This window comes from Chelonus insularis, unplaced genomic scaffold (assembly GCF_013357705.1).
Source record: "Chelonus insularis isolate UGA/USDA-ARS -01 unplaced genomic scaffold, ASM1335770v1 contig_117_pilon, whole genome shotgun sequence".
NCBI lineage: Eukaryota > Metazoa > Arthropoda > Insecta > Hymenoptera > Braconidae > Chelonus > Chelonus insularis.
This window is the reverse complement of record NW_023276358.1, coordinates 290,396-310,971: the sequence shown is the minus strand read 5'-3', so window position 1 is coordinate 310,971 and position 20,576 is coordinate 290,396. Positions and strand designations below refer to the sequence as shown.

At 27.2% G+C, this 20,576-nt stretch overlaps 4 protein-coding genes and 1 long non-coding RNA gene across 7 annotated transcripts; 2 read left to right on the top strand and 3 right to left on the bottom strand.

Annotated features, from left to right (window-relative positions):
• Window positions 1–684: 684 nt before the first annotated feature.
• Window positions 685–3,591, bottom strand: LOC118064775 (uncharacterized). The gene is made up of 4 exons (XR_004690087.1): window positions 3,049–3,591; window positions 2,547–2,725; window positions 1,400–1,467; window positions 685–1,223 (listed from the first exon to the last, which is right to left on the bottom strand). It is a non-coding gene; the product is annotated as an uncharacterized lncRNA (long non-coding RNA).
• A 1-nt stretch (window position 3,592) lies between these two features.
• On the top strand, window positions 3,593–6,920 carry drk (growth factor receptor-bound protein 2 drk). Of its 2 annotated transcripts, none has more exons than XM_035079636.1 (7): window positions 3,593–3,751; window positions 3,833–4,488; window positions 4,809–4,906; window positions 5,123–5,242; window positions 5,359–5,524; window positions 5,649–5,822; window positions 6,161–6,920. In XM_035079636.1, the coding sequence occupies exons 2-6, from the start codon at window positions 4,411–4,413 to the stop codon at window positions 5,820–5,822; spliced, it is 636 nt and encodes a 211-aa protein (XP_034935527.1). In that variant the 5' UTR covers window positions 3,593–3,751; window positions 3,833–4,410; the 3' UTR covers window positions 6,161–6,920. The 2 variants fall into 2 exon arrangements, with proteins under 2 accessions (XP_034935527.1, XP_034935516.1); XM_035079625.1 differs by having other exon boundaries at window positions 3,689–4,172; window positions 4,250–4,488.
• An 872-nt stretch (window positions 6,921–7,792) lies between these two features.
• Rpb5 (DNA-directed RNA polymerases I, II, and III subunit Rpb5) lies at window positions 7,793–8,979 on the bottom strand. Its single transcript, XM_035079990.1, has 2 exons — window positions 8,495–8,979; window positions 7,793–8,217 (listed from the first exon to the last, which is right to left on the bottom strand). The coding sequence occupies exons 1-2, from the start codon at window positions 8,794–8,796 to the stop codon at window positions 7,887–7,889; spliced, it is 633 nt and encodes a 210-aa protein (XP_034935881.1). The 5' UTR covers window positions 8,797–8,979; the 3' UTR covers window positions 7,793–7,886.
• Window positions 8,980–10,522: 1,543 nt separating this feature from the next.
• LOC118064547 (uncharacterized) lies at window positions 10,523–20,564 on the top strand. Its single transcript, XM_035079236.1, has 6 exons — window positions 10,523–10,970; window positions 11,171–13,356; window positions 13,425–13,629; window positions 13,714–13,915; window positions 13,999–15,577; window positions 20,079–20,564. The coding sequence occupies exons 1-6, from the start codon at window positions 10,753–10,755 to the stop codon at window positions 20,138–20,140; spliced, it is 4,452 nt and encodes a 1,483-aa protein (XP_034935127.1). The 5' UTR covers window positions 10,523–10,752; the 3' UTR covers window positions 20,141–20,564.
• On the bottom strand, window positions 17,306–20,519 carry LOC118064558 (major facilitator superfamily domain-containing protein 12-like). 2 transcript variants are annotated; one of them, XM_035079247.1, is made up of 8 exons: window positions 20,195–20,519; window positions 19,415–19,718; window positions 19,124–19,297; window positions 19,015–19,051; window positions 18,777–18,891; window positions 18,312–18,713; window positions 17,900–18,153; window positions 17,306–17,762 (listed from the first exon to the last, which is right to left on the bottom strand). In XM_035079247.1, exons 2-8 carry the CDS (start codon window positions 19,677–19,679, stop codon window positions 17,642–17,644), a joined length of 1,368 nt encoding a protein of 455 aa, XP_034935138.1. In that variant the 5' UTR covers window positions 19,680–19,718; window positions 20,195–20,519; the 3' UTR covers window positions 17,306–17,641. The 2 variants fall into 2 exon arrangements, with proteins under 2 accessions (XP_034935138.1, XP_034935134.1); XM_035079243.1 differs by having other exon boundaries at window positions 19,015–19,297; window positions 20,195–20,515.
• Window positions 20,565–20,576: the final 12 nt, after the last annotated feature.

The following is a 20,576-nucleotide window of genomic DNA, read 5'->3' as shown; positions in this document are numbered from 1 at the left end:
AATCCAAGTAACACACATGATGTAGTAAAATCGACAAATAACTTCTTAATTTAATTAAGAATTTTTTTTTTGGACTTCTAAAAAAAAGTTGGAATAAAATAAATTTTTATTTATATGCTGCATGCTCTATTCTGATATATATCAAGTTTATTATAAGAAATCGTTCATTTTCATATATTTCTTGAGCATAAACGTTACTTACAAAGCATCCACTTCAAGAACACGTGTGAATTCTTATTTATTGCAGAAAACACCTGTTATAACAATTTATTGACGACGAAGACTTTGGCCTCTGTAGTGATTTTATGCTTCTGATCATGTGTTTAAATATACATGCGGTTTCAATAGTTTCCGTTTATGTCGACTGCATTGATTATTGCAGATGGCAGCAGCTCCTGCTCATCAAATCGACTACCTTTGTATTGAACCAAATTCTATTATATCATCTCCAATTTTGCAATCATATTGAATCTTTATTCAACAATATTAAAAATAATTTTTAAAAACGATGAAGGCTACAAAATCTTGATAATTTCTTTTTTTTTTTAACATTCAACTTGGTTGGCTCCAAATACTAAAGAAACAAACCAACTATATAAATATTTATAAATTTAATAATGGTAATTTTTTTAATTCAAGCAAAAATAGTGAATACGCTGTTTACATTAAATTGTTGTGCTTTTCAAATAACATTATACGATGAGCTGTACAATCACTTGCTACGTCAGAAAATGACGTCAAGATCTGGCACATATTTTTCTCTCTTTTCTCTTTTTCTCAGGTTATCTCTTTTACACTTATTCCCTCCATGTATGTATCTCAGGAGGTTTTAAGAATTTTTACCAATAAACAGTAAAATCACACGGTAAGAAACATTGTATCTTATTTATATTTTAAAATATCAATTTATAATTTTCTGATTAGTTGTTGTGAAATATAACAAAGATAATTGAACATTGTAAACATCTTTTTCATTTACATTAAAAAAGTAGCTTCATTAATTTAAATGAATTAATAGTAAATCTTCTTCACAGCTTATTCATTTTCAAATAATTTAAAAAGTAGTGACGATGCTTAATTTTCTTTAATACAATATTACTGTACAGTTTCATTGTAGAAATTTTTTTATTAAATTCCAAGTCTGAGAGTTGCATGACACTCCACTCTCTCTCATAAAAATACTGAGAGATACATGAGTCATCTAAATATCCTAGAACGATTATCTGTTGAACAAAAACAAGTCAATATTACTGTACTGTACCCGATCTAATAACATTATATCAAACTATATCAACAAGTCTTAATGTTATTTATCTTATTAATTTGTGGAGTAGATTACTCCAAATGTATATATAATTTATAATCAAATAAATTCAGTGGCTTAAAATTAAGCTCTTACCTTGGGTATATAGTATATTTATTGTAATTTTTTGCACGTTCAGTACACATTGTTTGAGAAACATACTTCTGCAATAATTCCAAAAACAGTATGGATATTATTTATCTTTAAATATTCCGCTTTTCTCTTCTTTCTACACGAGGTCAATTTTTTTCAACAGTATTATAATATGCACGTGTATATTTTGTTTTTATTTAAATGTTGTTAAGTCATTGAATGCAAAAAATAGCCACGGCGGAAATTCTATGGTAATTGCAATCATGATTGTGTCGTAATGCCAACATCAAGGGCAATTTTCTGTTTTTATTTTTCTTTTATTGTTTCCGCAATTCATGACAATGACAAAGAATTGAATTTCAAAATTTTGAAAGTGTTGTCATAAAGAATAACTTTATGATTAACTGAACTAATTATTATTACATTAAAAAAAAAAATAAAATATTACTTTCCAACTATGATTCCATGTCAGCATTAAATCATCAACAACTCTGACAAGCTTTCAATGTTTAAAAAATTAATCAAAATGCTATTAATTAAAATGATAAATTTCGAAAACAAGACATTATCCACAATTTTTGATTTTATTGAGTGTGGGCGGAAGAAGGCAGCTAACAGTAGAGTATAGCGGATACAGGGAACAGGAAGTGAATACGCAATTATTCATGGAGTCATAGGGGAGTCAAATAGTAAAAAATATTTATATTGATAATAAACTATGGATTGAATCATTAAATAATTCAAAAATCGGTCTATGTATAAAAAATTGGACTGATAAGTATATTTTTTACTATTAATATTTCTTTTATATTAACAGATCATAAACAAATAGATATTAATGAAAAAAAAATCATAATAATAAGCACGTGTATGATTTAGAAAAAATTCTGTTGTCAATCAGGATTGATTATCGACCCTTGTTTATGCAAACATCTTTTATAACTGCAAAACTGCTATCGGTATTACTCAAGTAATTTAATTTCCGCGCTACTGCACGGGTATTACTACGCCACTATTTTGCGTTCATATAATATCTCGTATTGAAAGCATTCAGACATGTCTCATACACATTCTTAGCTATTGTGAACGTGTATATATTTGTCTTTATATAATATCTATATATAAATTGTATATTGCCAAGTATACATACCTATACAGCAGAGTTCAGTGTATTAAGATTCTAGGGCACACTCGATGTAGTTGGCAAATAAATCAAAGAAAAAATAAACAATAAATTTTTTCCCCACTTGTCAATACTATAGTCTTCGAAAACTTTCACTATTTTGAGACAAAAAGTATTAGTCTACAATATTAGTTGGCTCTTTACTTCTGAAATTTTGAAAAAACACTTTTTTAGTATTTTTATCTTTTTAGAAAATATTTTTCGAAAAATAAATTATTTTTTTTACGTAATAACAAAATTTATTTATTTACATCTAACGTCAATGAATATAAATAAATGAGGGAAATATTTAAAATTGGAATTTCAAACATTTCAAGTACTTGTGTCTTTTTTTAATTAAAAAAAAAAACTAATTTTTTTATAACATAAATATGACTGAAAGTAATAATAGAGTACTTGAACTGTTGTTAGGCAAACTGAAAGTTTGTTTTCGTACTAAAAATACAAATATAGAAAAGTAAATACTTACAATCATCAATAAATTAAAAGAAAGATCAAAGAAAAATTGTTTAGCTATGAAAAATCATAACCTAAGGGTCTTCTCATTGAATCTTATATGAATTTTTTTATATCAGCATCTTACAATACAGTATATAATTCATCTTATAACAGGAATTCTTCTGAAATTTCAACTTATATCATAAATTGTTAAGCTGAATATAGTGTTATTGGAATTTATTTCTTGCCTGAAAAAGAAAACGACAGTAAAAAGATATACTGTTAATTATTAAATAAATGTGATTATTCGAATTGATTATAATAAAAATAATAGGCAATCGGTATGGAACTAAATAATACATAAAATGGCGATAAAAGAAAACATTATGCGCATGCGCGATAATACGCCAGTGAAAAGTAGATCCATATTTATAAATCTGTCATAAGAGAATTTTAATAGCCTCAAAAAAATTTTTATTAATAAAATAATAAATTGATTAAAGCAAACATTGATACAAATAACATGACAAATTTCCGCGTCTAAGAGATTTATGATCCGCTAGTGTATTGTGTTAAACGGAATAATCGAGAATCTGACGTCAGTCAGTATATGCTCAAAGATGTCTGCGCATGAATATACAATTTTAGGTGGTGGTCGAAGCATCCGTCCACTGGGATAGCCTCGAGAGTATAACGTCTGATAAGACAAGCGATGGGTGTCTGTAATTGTTCAAGTAATGCATGACTAATTATTCGTAAACCTTTGACAGTTTTAAAAATAATTTATTCAACCAAAAAACGTATTTAATCAACAGTTGAATATCCAGATTTCATGAAATCAACGACTATAAAGCTGAAATTTACATGTGTAAAGTGAAACACAAGGAAGATCGCTAAGGAGTATACTTGAAGAAGACTGAGGGGCATTCCGGGGGCAAGGAAACAAGAAAGTAGTCGCTTCGCGTTATATTACGTATTGTGCATGGACACTACTCTAAAATTAAAATTTCGATTTTAAACCTAGCCAAGAAACAGTTCAACATCATTTCAGTAAATTCATTGAGAATTTATTTGAAACAAAAGAAGTAAAATCAACATTTAGAATACTTTCAAAGTTTTTTTTGCTGCAAATCAATTGATAGAAAGAAAATTTCGGTAAGATTGAAAGGATATATCACCAAGGGTATCAATTACATGAAAACATAATAGGTGTATGTAAATTGTGATTTTAGAAGCGTGCTAAGACCATCTGATTAATGAAAAACCAGTATCAAAACTAAGTGGTTAAACTTTTGTTATCAGTGAAAGAAAACGGTGGTCGTTTTAGTTATACTTGACTCGAAAGAGACCAGACTGTGATATACTATACAGCTATTTTAAAATCTAAAACAGAATGGAGGCGATTGCGAAGCACGATTTCACTGCTACAGCTGAAGATGAACTCAGTTTTCGAAGGAATCAAGTTTTAAAGGTTTTTATATATATATATGTTCATTTTAAGATAAAATTATAAATGAAATATCAAGTCACAAAGTGTCATATTATACATCTTAGTTAAAGTTCTGAAGTGTTTTATATTGTTGTTTAGCACTTATTGAAACTATCTATTGTTCGATTATTTTCATTCTCGTCAATGATACGCTTTATCAAGTAATTTATTGGTACATTAAGTTAATGTATTTATGGTTTCAGATATTACTTGAAGATTTTCCTTTTATTAATTATGATTATTTTTAGAATTTAATGGATCCAAAACATCATTTATTTATTTATTTTTATTTTTTCATATAGATTCTCAATATGGAGGCTGATATGAATTGGTACAGAGCAGAGTTAGATTCCAGAGAAGGATTAATTCCCAGTAATTACATTGAAATGAAAAATCACGAGTAAGAAGTTCGTTTTGATTATGATTTTTTGTGTGATTTAAAAAGAGAAATCATTGGAAATTTTTTAAATGTATAACTAAATGTTTTGAATAATTTTTTAATATTTTATTTAAAGCACCATAAAGTATGTTTCATTTACAGTTTCTGTAAAACTCAATTTATATCTTGTAATTTTCTTATTATTTTGTGATTACTATTTATTGTATCTGCTTTTAGTTGGTACTATGGAAGAATAACGAGAGCAGATGCGGAGAGATTATTATCAAATAAGCACGAGGGTGCCTTTTTGATCAGAATTAGTGAAAGTTCCCCTGGAGATTTTTCTTTATCAGTAAAGTGAGTAATACTAAGTAAACAGGCATTCAATATATTTCATTATAATATGTTTTCCTCATTTTTTGTTTGTTTTTCATGGTATTGATGGAATATATATTTTATCTAAATGTTTTTAGATGCTCGGATGGCGTTCAACATTTCAAAGTGTTGAGAGATGCACAAGGAAAGTTTTTCCTCTGGGTAGTCAAGTTTAGTAGCCTCAATGAATTAGTAGAGTATCATCGTACAGCGTCAGTTTCACGTTCACAAGACGTAAAATTACGTGATATGGTTCCTGAAGAGGTAATATTCAATATAATAACATTTTATCATTATGTATCTATTTGGAGATAGGACTAAAATCTCCAATCAAATTGTTTTTGTTCTGTTATATCAAATTAATGTTCGTATATTATGTAATTTGCAGTACTTAGTGCAAGCTTTATATGATTTTACGCCACAAGAACCAGGTGAATTAGAATTTAGAAGAGGCGACGTTATTACTGTAACAGATCATACAGACAAGAACTGGTGGCATGGAGCAATTGGAAATAGACGGGGATTGTTTCCATCAGCTTATGTTACGCCTTATCATTCTTAGGTACATTTTCATTCTTTTTTACTACTTTGAGATTTAAATTTCTGATTGAATCCAATAATTTTGTAATTTATTAAAATCTTATTTATTTTTTCGCTGATATTATTCATAATTATTTATAAATAGATTGATAAAAATTATCATTTTTGTTATATTTTCGAGAACAAATTAAGATTTATTTGATAAAAAAATATGATTATTATTTTGATTAAAATTTTTACACCTAAAGAATATTTAATTTATTTTTTAATCATTTTTTTACAAAGATAGTACTGATAGAAATGTTATTGGTACATTTATCTAAAACAACAATAATTAATAATAATTTTTTTTTTTTTTAGATTATTTTTTATATTCGTAAAGGACCACGTTAATTACTATTAACATGTACAAAATCAAGTAAATCTGAAATTATTGGAAGATATTAATTTCTCATTGAGTGGGCTACTTGAATGTATATCAGTAAATATCATTCACAACAAAAAATACTAAAAGATTCACATTTCATTGCCATTCTGTTGCCATTTTATTTCATTTTTAACGCAATGCATATGTATAATATCTAATTATTGTTTTTATTATAATTATAATTATCATTATTATTAAATAATCGTTATCCTTATCAATATCGTCATTATTATCATTATTACTATCAACATCAATAAGATGATCATTATTATTGATCATTTAATGAACTACTCAATCAATAATTAAAACTAGCTTATATGAATAATTTTTTCTTCCAACTTTTGTTCATATTCAATTCTGTGGTTATTATTATCCTAACGTTGAATTTCTTAATTATTGTAATATATGTATACGAAGTAATTTTGTACTTTTTTATGTGTGAACAACCCATGTTCCATAGTAAATTTTAATCGTTGTGTCACACAAGACATTAAAGCGTTCGAAATGTTTTTTTTTTCAATCTTTATTATGATTATGATTATATAGAACAATTAATTGTAGCCCACCATGAGTGTGAATCGAGTTGAAAGATTTTATTTTAAAATTTTATATTAATACATGTAAGTGTTGTACTTTGAATAGAAGAGCATTTGTTTGTATTTGGGAATTAAAATAGGTATTAGACCAAGAAAAGGCCTAGTATTTCTTAAAATTTATTAATTTGGAACAATTAATAATACTTTAGAGAAATGCGAAAATATATTAGCATGTTTTTTAAATGTATGTTAAAAAGCAGTCATAAATATTAAAATACAATAGCACTTCATTTAACATCAGTCATTATTAATTAAATATTATATAATTATTTTTTTCACGTGATTATTATGTATAAATGTCTGAAAGATAAAGAATAAACATTATTACAAATAAATTTGTTAAAAATTAGTCACGAATAGTTATGATTTAATATGATGATTTTTACTGATTAATCTATAGAATTTAACAAAATTTTGTTACTACAGATATTTAAAGAAATACATTGAATAATGAAACTGATGAACAATTCATATGCGATAAGTTTAGGGTTATTGTAAAATTATGAATAAATAATTTATATAATCAATGTAATATTAGTTAGAATTATTTTTCCTTTTCAATTTAAGATATATCAATAAAAAAAAATTTGTGATCTTATTATGTTTCTTTATACAGATTGTTCAATTACTTTTATTAAAAAAGTATAACGAAAACAATATGATTAATCGTTATACTGTTATGATTTCTTAATTATAATATTGAATTGTTAGTATGCAATATATTATATCAATAATATATTGCATATGTTATTATTATTATTATATATTGCAATATATTATATTAATAATCGAATGCGAAAGCTTATTTTCTCGAATATAAAAGTAAAAAGTGTATAAAAAAATGAACAATTATGAGTGTGTCAACGAAAAAATTTCAACAAATAAAGAAATCATTTCCATAAATTCTTAACGTGTCAAGTTATTCCTTAGAAATAGCAATATATTAAAAAAATTATTACAACGTCGTTATATGTTAAATAATTGAAGATTTATTTAGATATCTTATTTATTTTAATACAAAAGTAAATAATTTATATATAATTATGTATACAAACTTAATATATCAACAAACAAGCCTATAAGAAATGTATCGACCTGCAGTTTCCGATGGACGAATAATCTTAACTACTTGACCACGTTTTAATCCAAAGTATCGTGCTACCGGGTCACTAGCTTGAATCCTCATTAATTGATTTTCTTTCAACTTATATCTGGTAAGTAATTCATCCTTTTCATCAGGAGTTAGTACAATATGTTCTGGCACTAACTCATGTTCTGTTATATTAATCAATAATTCTGATTCTAAAAACTGTTCCAAAATATATTTTGGGGCCATGTCTACCAGCGACTGTTTGGCTGAAGGTGTCATTCCTTGTTGAACAACAATAATAGCCCTGAAAATAGCATCCAATAAATTAATTTTTATGAAATATTAAAAAAATCATGATGTAAAAATAATTCTTAATTAATTATAGAATAATAATTACTAGTCTAAAATGATATCAATAAAACCAAATACATAAATGAAAACTAAAAAGTAATCAGTGACAATTAAAAATAATATCTATTGAGGATTTAAATGACTAAATAAATATTTAATTAAATAATGAATTTAAATTGGAAATTTATGAATTTTAATAGTAGATCCAACAATGTTAAGTAATCAATTACCTGTGAATTTTTTCTTCCTGCATACGCTGACAATACGTTTTGATTGTTTTGATACCGATTTTTGGTTCATCAGGGAAAAATACAAACAATTGATCAGTCGGATCATCATTATGAGCTACTAAAACAATCAAATCACCTCTAGCTGGACGTTTTTCACTGGGTTTATCGCCAAATTGGTCTTTAAATTGTTCTAAAGTCTGATCCAACTCGTCTTGTGTTACAAGATAACCTCTATCGTGACAAAGTTGCATGACTGTTTTGCGTATTCTCCATAGTTTGTATGTTTCAGCTTCATCATCCATGGTGAATAATGAATATTAACTACTAATATACACTGTGTGATTCTTACTTTTTAACTAATGTGAAAAAAGTTTCTTTACAATACAACTTTTCGAAAATATTTCAACTATGCTCATGAATGCCAACGATAACTGAAGAAGCTCTCATGCAACAGGAAACAAGAACAAATGGCAGGCGACCATGTGTGCCAAAGCGACAACTGGACCGGAATTTTTGTACCCACACATTTGTACATTTGTACTTACCATTTTTGTGCCCATCTTCAAGATTGCCATCGGTAAGTTTTTCCGTCGATAAAGTAGGAATGACTTTAATTTATAGTTGTTAAGGTAAATTTCTATAATTTTTAATGATGAAATATCATCTAATCTTTTTTTTATTGAATAAAATTTAAATTTAAATTATACTTGCATTTACAACTTCTGGTGCCTATTTCAATAATAATAAAAATACAAATATTTTTAATGGAAGACATGCAGCTATAAAAGCGTATGTGTAATAATATTATAATGTTTTGAGTATAAAGAGAAAATAATGATAAGAGTACGTGAATTTTAATCAGAAAGAGAAAGAATACCATAACTCTTTTTTCAAGTTAAAAATGAAAATACTAATTCCCTGTGATTAGTAAAAGAAGTCAGTTTTAAATTGAAAATATTTACTAAATAAAATTTTTATTTATTTATAAATTTATAATAAATATTTATTGACGTTTTTGTCCAGCTATATATTAATGTTAAAAAATATAAAATAGGATTAATATAGAGTATAAAAATATTGGAAAACAATAATAAATCATATTGCGTTTTGTTTTTCTTCAATTAATCCGGTATAGAAGGTTCGTCTCTCCGTTTAATATGAATATTCCCTAAATTAGAGAAACGAACATTTTTCACCAGATTGGCATCATTTTCAAGTTGATCGTTCATACGTGAACAGAAAATAACAAAAATTCTTAAGTTAACGTGAAGTGAAACGGTGAAACGCGATTAAAGTATATATTTTTTCTCTTCTAAAGAAAAATAATAATAACAATAATAATAGTAATAATAAGTATATGAGACGAATAATCTAATTATTGTTTTTAATAGAATTATCATCATTAATTACTAATCAATGTTATAAATTATTTCACTCTCTATCACCACGTTTATTTTCATCTCTCAATGTACTTGCACATTTGTAATCATTATGTTATTACTGTAACTTATTATTATTGTTACTATAGTATTAAGTTAATGAATTTTCAAAGAAGGGCAGTTCCTTCTAAGGCTACTGTTTTTTATCTTCATAAATTTTTTTTATTTTCATTCCCTATTTAGACTTAATTTACCTATAGAAATTCTAACAATCTTTTATTTACATTCATTATCAGCACTTGTCAATAGTCCTTTCTGTACTTATTCCGTTCATTTATTAAATATTATATATTTTACTTCGACAGGTGTAGCTGTCTAGAATAGATGCTTGAGTGATCCATCTTTTTGCCTGACTCCCAGGGTTTTTTTCGTCTGCTTCAGGGCTGTACTTGAAATCTTTAAATTTGGCGCCCGAATCTTCGAAGCCATCATAATGGAATGTGGTGATAAGTCATCTTCTGTTGATCTATGTAATTTAATAGTGCATGTCGAATTAATAGATAAGAGGCGCTGATAAATTAAAAATTTTCAAAAAATTCGATTTTTTAATTTACGTTTTTACTTAGAGAGCCTTTTTTCTGTGATCAGCACATAAAAGCAACAAAAAGAATCTGTAGCTTCCAATCTATTTTATTACTTTGGTATTAAGCCAAAAAACACCTAAGTATTATTGATATCACTCGGAAGAACAATGATTTTTAATGGAATGAAAAAGTGATTACAACTTTTAACTTTTAAAAGGATAATATAATATCCGTACGTATTCATTATTACCTCCAATTTTTGACCGCTCATAAATCAGCGGTTTACCATGTAGTTATGCCGAAAAAAAATTCGAAATACGTTAAGACATTAGGAATAAATAAAACACTGAACAATGATACTGATGTGAATTCTAAAACAATTGTTGATCATTTACAAAGTGTTCAAATTGGTGTTAAAAATGCTAAGCGATGGTTTTTACTCAAAAAGCAAATGGGATTCGTTTCTGATGATGATCTCGTTGTTCATCTTCTTGACCTTGCCGATGCTGTCAGGTATTCTTACCAATATGATTTATTTCAGTCTAATGTTCATTTGTCAAGAGTTTTTAAAATGTTAGATAATTCATTGACAATACAAAATAATTCATTATTTTATAATGTTTTTCGTTTGATGTTACCTTGACAAATACACATCATGTTTGTTTATGGTTTTTAGTGTTGTTGATATTTTCATGATTGAATTATTTTTGTAGGAAAAATGAAAAACTTTACGTTGGAAATAAACAAGAAGAAGGCAAAAATGAAAAGAATGAATCACGTGATATTGAAAAATGTCATTTAAATTCACCCAAAAGTCGAAGTAATCAAATCCCCACAAATTCTAATAATGAGATGTCAGTAAGTAATGAAATAGATATAGAAAAATCCAATTATTTAGAAGAAAATTTGATAAATGATGGATCTGAAAAGCATAAATCTAAAACAAAACATCATAAGAATAAAACAAAACACAAAGATAAACGTAAAAAGAAAAAACATGTTAAAAAAGTTACAGCAAATATTGGAGTTATTGAGACCAGTAATAGTGTAACTATTAATTCTTCAGTTGAAAAAACTAACAACAAGAATCTTGATGATAGCTCTTCATCAGTAGATATTTTGGATGCTAATTCTCCAAAAGATTTGTCAAAATTTTTAAAAAAATCAAATCCTCGTGGATTAAGAGATGAATCTGTTATTCAAAAGACTGAGAAATTAGATTTAGTATTAGTAAGTAATTTAGATAGTAAAGAAAACATCAGTGAAAATTTACAAAATGATAATGATTTAATCGATGATCATACAAGTGTTCACGAAACTCCAGAATTTACAAAAAATTTATCATCTCAATGTTCAGTAGTCAAACATGTGAGCAAATCTCTACATGAAACAGAAAAAAATATTCAGAGCTATTCAAAAATATTTGAAAATTCTAATTCTCAAGAAGGAGAAGATAGAGAACAAAATAACTCTAACATTCAGGAAAAAGTAACGAATTTGGATGAAACAAGGACTTGCGAAAGTGAAAAAGATGATGACGTAGAGGGAAAGAAAGGAAGGAAAAGAAGAAAACATCTCAGAAGTGATTCTTGTTTGAAAGCGAATGTTGAAGTATCAAAAGAACTTGACGAAGAGTCATCAGTACATAAGCATCGAAAGAAAAAGCACAAACACACCACAGAATATAAAAATAAAAAGAATCATGATGTGAGGAAAGCTCCACAAAATGGAATGATACCTTCAGAAATACAAGAGTCTTTAGAATCATCTTCTGGTCCTTTGAATTCATCTCAAGCTGATTTTGAAAATGAAGGAAATAATTCTGAACCTCAAAGATTAGCCATAAAAATAAAATTATGTCAAGATTGTAATAATCGTCATATCCAAGGAGCTTGTCCATTAATTTCGGCATCTATTGAAATTACTGATAATCTTTCTTATGAACAGTGGTTAAATAAATATAACGATAATGTTGAAGTTATGCAAGCTGTTACTTCTGAGGATCCAATGTCTGAAGGATATAGAAAAGCAGTTGATGATGGCTTCGAATCAGACGAAGAGGCTTCTGAACAGAAAAATAAAGCTCAGACAGAAGAAAAAAGACTACAAGTTGATAAAGAAAGACCTTTATATGCTAGAGAATCATTACCTGAGTGTTTAGAATTAAAAATGACCAACTCAGAGCATGGTTTAGGAGTATTTGCCAAAACTTCTATATCATCTTACGTGAAATTTGGTCCTCTTATTGGAAAATTTGTGAAAGAAATGGACATTCCTGATGATTTTCCAATGAGACATATATGGGAGTTAGATATTGATGGAAAAACCTGTTATATCAGTACTACAAATCCACTCAAAAGTAATTGGATACGGTACATGAGACCTGCAGAAACGAGAGAAGAAAGGAGTGTTGCTGTGGTTATCCAAAACTCCCAATTATATTTTATTACAACGCAAATTATTCCACCTGGCAGTGAATTAACTTATTGGGCTGATTCTCAATCTTCAGCTTGGATGAGAAAAAATAAATCAGATAAAACAAACTGTGGTGGATGCAATTTGACATTCGCCCATTCCATTTATTATCGTCTTCATTGCTGTATCTTCCATGACACAAATTATAGCCTTACTATTAGAAAGTATCATTGTAAAGTTTGTGGTGCTGCAGTATTGGGCAAAGATAATATTATGAAACATGCTGCTGAATTACATGCAGGTCGAGGAGCTTATCAGTGTCAATACTGTCGTAAATTTTTCTTACGATTAAATTATTTAGAAATGCACAGAACTTACGGCTGTGCTCAAAATCCACAACGATCTAGACCACTTTGTGATTTTTGTGGTCGTAAATTTTGTCAGCCTCAAAAATTGAAGGTTCATATTAAACGTATGCATAGCGGTAAGTACTTATTTTACTTTAATTTAATTTGTATATATTCATAATTTGTTAATCAATTTATTTTTCAGATATGTCAGAAGTTCTCCGAGAATTTCAATGCAAATTATGTTTAAAATTATTGGGATCACGTGCTGCACTTCAACGTCACATGAAAGAAGTACATCATAAAGATGTTGTAGGTGCAGCAACTTGTGATCGATGTGGTAAAATGTTTCAAAATAAAAGTAACTTAAAAATTCATATGTTAACCCATAGTGGAGTAAAACCTTTCAAGTAAGAAAATATTCAATTTATTTCAATATAATAAATGTATGGTTACATTCGTTAACAAATTTATTTAATCAAATTTTATTAAAGGTGTAAAGAAGAGAATTGTAAAGCTGCATTTACAACAAAACAATGTCTTCAGTTCCATTATAAAAAAGTTCATGGTTTGACTGAAGAAATGATGCCGAAAATTGAGCGATCAGTTGCATATACATTTGATGCATACAGTGGAGGACTTATTGAAGATACTGGAAGGGGTAAAACACCACGATTAAACCGACAAAGTTCCGAGGTATATTAGAAAGAATGAAAATAGCGTATTTTATTTTATTAATGATATGAATAATAGTCAAAGTAATTAATTAAATTTTTCAGGAAAAATTACAAGAGTTATCAAGAGAAGAACTTTCTCAAAGTAGTTTAAAGAACAATTTATCATCCCCTTCTAACTATAATAACCTATCAAAAGAATTAGAAGCAGAGCCAACCGTAGTTAAACATCCTTTAGATCATGAGGTTGCAAGTAATCAATCACCACTATCTCAAGAAATTGCTACTCATGTTAATGTAAATGTATCGATGGATTCTTTATCTATTAATAATGCTCGTCAAGAACATGATACTTGTGGGCCTTCAAAATTGCAATCTAAAGGAAGTAAAAAATGGATGGGAGAATTTAATCCTCCAGTAACCACGAAAATTTCTGATCATTCTATGCATTCTTCTGTAACATCCAATCTACCGCCCGTAACATCAACAGATGTTTATGATTTCGAAGATACTATAAAAAAAGATGAACAACGATCTCCTCCATTACCTACATCATCATTAATAGATGATGGCAAGCTCTCCTTAAGTGTTTATCGAAGGACAGAAAGCACAAATGCTAGTTTACTTGTAGAAGCAGCATTAGATGCTGCAGAAAGAGATATTGGAGCAGTTTCCAGCCCAATACTTGATGATTCCGACAGAGATGGTAATTTATATACCATTTCAAATCAGTTACAATCTCCACTCCCTTCCAGATCTCCAGATCCTCATTTGGAGTCTTACATTCAACAGCAAGAAGATTTAATGTCTCCAGTACCTACTCCAGACAACAGAAATTCATCTCCAACTCACATTCATTCAGATTATCATCTTCATCGGTCAATAGAATATGTAAATACTAATAGGACCCACAACATTGAACAATATCTTCATCACGAAGAACCTCCACGTAGTTCACCATCTTCAAATAATTGTATACATATGATACAAGATTTGAATTCACTTTCTACAAATAATAATTCTAGATATCTTGAAGTTCATCATCACCATCATCATCAAGTTCCAACAGAAAATTTATCAAGTGATGAAGGAGATTCTGTCGCACAAAATCTTAGTATTTCTGTTAAAGAAAAAGCATTACAGCTTGATTTATCTACATCATACAAATATGATCCACTTGATTTGGAATTTGGAAATCGAGAAAGAGGAAATTTCGAACCTCTTTCATTTAATAATGGAGAATTGCAAGGATTAGATATGTCTGCAAGAGGATTCCACAGTTTTGGATCTCAAATACAAAGTGGCAGGTACCATCATCATCATTTGTATGAAATTTCTGAAAGTCAAAGTGTTGATCTCAGTAGAACTAGTGCTTATACTATTTCATCTCCGCCTCCATATTCTCATAGTGATGTATTAAGAGTCGTTAGTTTAGATCTTACCCCTGGTGGAAGACATAGTGTTGATTTAAGCCTTTCAAGATCTCACCATCTTCATGGTACTAGTACGAGGATGATTACTAGTCCTAGACCTCCAGCTTCAACTACTCCACATATTGTTCCAGACATCGTTGAAAATCGAATGGTTTCTTCACCACCACCTCCATTAACTAGCTATAATTCAGCTTATCCTGTCAGTCCTACACCTTATCATCCACCAAGGCCTGGTTATCATCATTATTCAGGTTATTATTAAATTTTAATATTTTTTCTTTTTTTACTTCACGTTTATTTATTATTGGCACATTGATTCATTAGAAAAAAAAAGACTTCAAAATCAAACTTAAAATAGTTTTTTTTATATCTGTTGATTGAAAACCCATGTGTCAATATTATAAAAATAGTTTTTAATAGTTATTTTATTTACTTTTTAAATTTGATATTCAAAAATTTTAAAGCACAAATTTTATCTTAGAATGATTTTTAAGTAAAGTAATTAAGTTAGCTTTCTAGATTATTATATTTGTTTTATTATATTAATATTAATAATAGCTTTTATTAGATTATACTACTTCGAGTTTCTCTAAAAAACAGAAGTATTCTATATAATGAAGAAGACATTGACAAATAATTATTGTCAAGTTTTAAAACAAACCAATTTTTATTTATAGAATGATTTATGATTACAAAAATCATTATTTTTTTAAAAACTATTTTAAAACAACTGACTTAATTACTTTATTAAAGTATTATTGATTGTAGATCATTTATAATTATAATTAAACCGATTGAGATAATATTCACTTTATATAATAATATATACCATATATTTTTCAATTATATTTGAGATAAATATGATAAAAATTTAACTTTGGAAAAAAATTGCCTAATAATGTCAATGAAAAAACAAAATAACTAAATCATCAAAAAAAATTTTTTATCACGTGATATAAGTTTTGATGACAGTTACTCATATTCTAGTCACAATAATAAATAAAATTATGAATATTCAATATAATATCTTGGAAAATTTACAAGATATTTTATTGAATGAAGGACGACTGTAAATATATATTTTCTTTTTATTAATTTATTCTTAGAAACATTTTTTTATTTGTTACTTGGACGATTAATAACCAAGAAACAAAGTTTTTTTGATAGAAATGTACAAGTAGCTTAATGTAATATGCGTAGAAGATATTTGTGATTTTAGTAAACATTCTTAATCTATTACTAAGCTGAAACCAAAGGTATATAAAATACAGTGACTTTTTGTGCCAAATTACGGGGCTTTGAAATATTATTATACTATTATCTAATTATCAGTAGACATTTTCCGGCAATTTTAGATTGTAGAATTTCTATTTAATAATTATCAAAAAATTTAATATCTATTTTTTTATTTTCAAACGTAACTTCATATGTATATATAGAAAAATACTTAGTATATAAATTATGATTATTTGATTTATTGTAGTTATCGGAAAAAAATTTCATCAAAAATCTTGTTTAAAAAATTATATTGAAATTATTAGTTATAATTATTATTCATTTGTATTGTCTAATAATTTAACAAAAAAAAATTTTTAACCAATAGTCTTCATAAAAGACTGTGCACAAAGTTTTTTATGATAGCATTGTGTTTTTATGATAATTTTTTTTATCGATTTAAGTGTGATATTACGATTATTTTTAGATAAATATAAATTTAAATTTATAATTATAAAAAATTTATTTAACTATCAGTACATAGTATTAAATGATTGTCAACTTCATAATATTAATTATTATAATTATATTAATGGTAAACGTGTAGCGTAAAATAAAACAAAAATATGAAAAGAAAAAAAATAAGATGTAAAAGTATTAAATAATTAATGAGACGAAATGCTTTTGGATGAAGATTAAAAGAACTATAGCAAATTGTCATATAAATTACTCATATTATTAAGTACAAATTGAAAAGCGGCCCTCATACTATATTTGTACCAGGTTTATTATTATAATTTGAATCATTAAAATATTTAACAAATACTAAAAGTATAAAAAATTAATTTCTTTAATTAACTTAACATAATAATGTTTTCTTCATTTTCGTTTTGATTATTTATGTTTTTTTAACAATTAAATATAAATATTTGTCTTTTATTTTTCAATAAAAAAAGTACTTTTTTATATTGCTTGATTAAACAGTCGATGAGTTTTTCAGTCGTTATGTAAATGTAAATGATTATTGAGTTGAAGAATGCAAATTCTTTTAATACAAAAATGAATCAATGAATAAATGGATTCAGTCCATTGTTCACTAATTATGTTAAACATCGTGAAATTGACATTAAAGCTATTAAACCCAGAATCATAGACGCAGCACAAACTACAGCTAAAGTGTCTCTATTATAGTTGGGACAAAGCTTCTCGTCAATACACCTCCTGTAATATTTAATTATTCATTAGCACGTTATTTAATGACTTCATTGAATTTTCCATAAAATCTATCACTATATTATTTGTTTCTTTATTAAGTTTAATAAAAATTTCTAAACAAATTTCATTCAATATCTTCTTACCATTTTTCAATAAATATAACAATTAAACCAGTTACTACTTTATCTAAAAATGTAACAATTGAATATACAAGTGCGCTTGTTTCAGTTCTTGATCCAATAAAATCAGCAGTAATACTCAATGCAGTTACCATCGTTATAGAGCTAGCTGCTCCAATAAAGATAGCTATTACATACATCAAAATTTCATAATTTCCAGCAAATTCTATAATTCCCGCTGCTATTATCCCAATGAGAATACCCAGTAAATAACAGATCTGTTGAAATTACATTAGTTATTTAAAGGTGATATCCAGTAATGTTTCAAACTACTTCCATAAATCATTTTTTTTTTTTCAGTACTGCAGGAACTTTGAGATAATTAAATTTTTCATTCCATGATTGAAAGAAAAAAATTAATAATAAAACTAATTACCTTAGAGCCGCATGATCTATTAATGTATTTAAATAACAATGAAGTAATTAGTGATGCCAAGTATGAAACTAATGGTACAGTTGCCAAGGCCTGTTTTCCACCAACGTCTGTTTCTTCAATGTACAGAGGCAAATATACAGTAGCTAAAGTAATAAATAATCGACTTGCTACGTACAACAATGCTACTCTTAATAAAAATGTAATACTGAGCCATGTTGTTGAATGATAATTAGTATGATAATTATTATGATTATTATTATTTTCAATCATTAAACTATTTGATATACTATCACGATCAATTTTTGATGATATTGATCTACTTTCCAACAAATGTGATTTCAAAAAAGCATGAAATGCAATTGTTGTTGCTACTCCGCATGTCGTTATAATCAGCACGATATTCTAAATAAATTAATGCAACGAATAATAAATTATTTTTTTATTTTTTACTATCTCATCACTTACTCGAAATTTGTAATCGTCTTCTGCATTCAATCGAGCAACAGAGCTTTCATTCGTGGGTAAAATAATCCAAGTGACGATGAAAACAGCTATTGCTGCACCTACTTGGGCCGAATATCTATCAGAAATCATTATTGATCATTTGAAATAAAATTATTGAGGAATAAATTTATTATAGAATTGAAGAGAATTTTAGTTTTCATGTGAAAATCATCAAGACAAAGTCTAAAAGATAATTTACCGTATTGCTGTTAATTCTGCTCGCACTAATGGCAAGTCTGTTAATAATGGAATCATAGATAAATGAGAAATTTGAACTGCTGCCCATCCTGTTTGAAAAATCGTTATACCTATTACATCAACAACCATTGACGTAGAGTTAGAAGTATCAATAAAACTTCCAAAGATAATAGGAAATGATAGAGTCACTAGAACTGATCCAATTATATGCCATACTTTTTTCTTGCTATATTTATCAACTAGTATTCCAAAGATTGGCGTCATAAGTGCATCCACCAACTGACCTTCAAATAAAATTTTTATAATAATTAATCAGTGTTCATATCACTCTTTTATTTTATGAGATATTCATAAATAAAGTATCCATTAAAACATAAATAATAGTAAAAGTAATTACTTACCAAGGAGTAGAAGTGCACCAGCAGTAATTGGTGCAAGCAATGCAATTCTTTGTAAATAAATTAAAATATACGAAAACCACATTGCTGCAGTAAGATCATTGAAAATATGACCTAGAGAATAAGCTAGTCTGGTCCTCCAAGAAACTTTACCAGAGATAATTGGAATTCTTTCTGATACTATTGGCATTGTAGCACAATTTACATCAAAAACTTTTACCAAAGTCTTTTTATAAATTTTTCTGATTAATTTCACAATTAAAAACATCCGTATATTTTTTATACCTATATTAATATTACTTGAAAACTAAAGAAAAGAAAAATATACAAGACAATGAGCTGATAATATTTAATTATTAACAACGCATGCAAAGTAATTTCAATTATATTATTTATTTTTATTTCTTAAAAAAGATATACGTGAGGAAATCATCAACTTAAAACTTCAATATTAAAAAAAAAATAACAAATTTGATTTTTTGTTCAATATTTAATTAAATTTTAATTGAAAAAAATGGTCTATATATCTATTCTAATACTATTCCTTTAGGTTTTATGGTGAATAGAAATAGAAAATTTTTGTCATATTTATCTAATCACAATAGTTATCTGCACACTATCTTAAAAGGAACATTATAACAACTAAAAATTAATTATCAATGTTTAGATATCAGCATTATGATTACAGATCGAAAAAATAAATCAATGGGCTGGTCGAACATATCATAATAAATTAAGAATCACATTAGATACATGATGGATTTCGCTATTACTATTACTTACTTTGATTTTACAGACAATAATAATTTGTTTTAAATAAAATTACAATAGAAAATATTCGTAACAATTTCATTGATTTGTTAAAATAAATTCCGCTGTTGTGAGAAAAAACTTTCACTGACTGCGGTTTTATGTTATATTCCGTACTGATGTGTTAGTTGTCTCTTCACTTATAACTCTTACACTTTAACTACCTAGTATAACGTCTGGATTCGTTGACTGGTAACCCGAGATCGCAAAGAGGCATACAAGTGACCACTCTGTACAATCGATACTTTTACGTTTTTGTACGGTCTCTCATATTGAAAATACCTTTGATTGAAGGTTCAATAACTGTTGGACATTTGATTTTATTTTCACTAGTTGTTCAATGAGAAAAGAACAT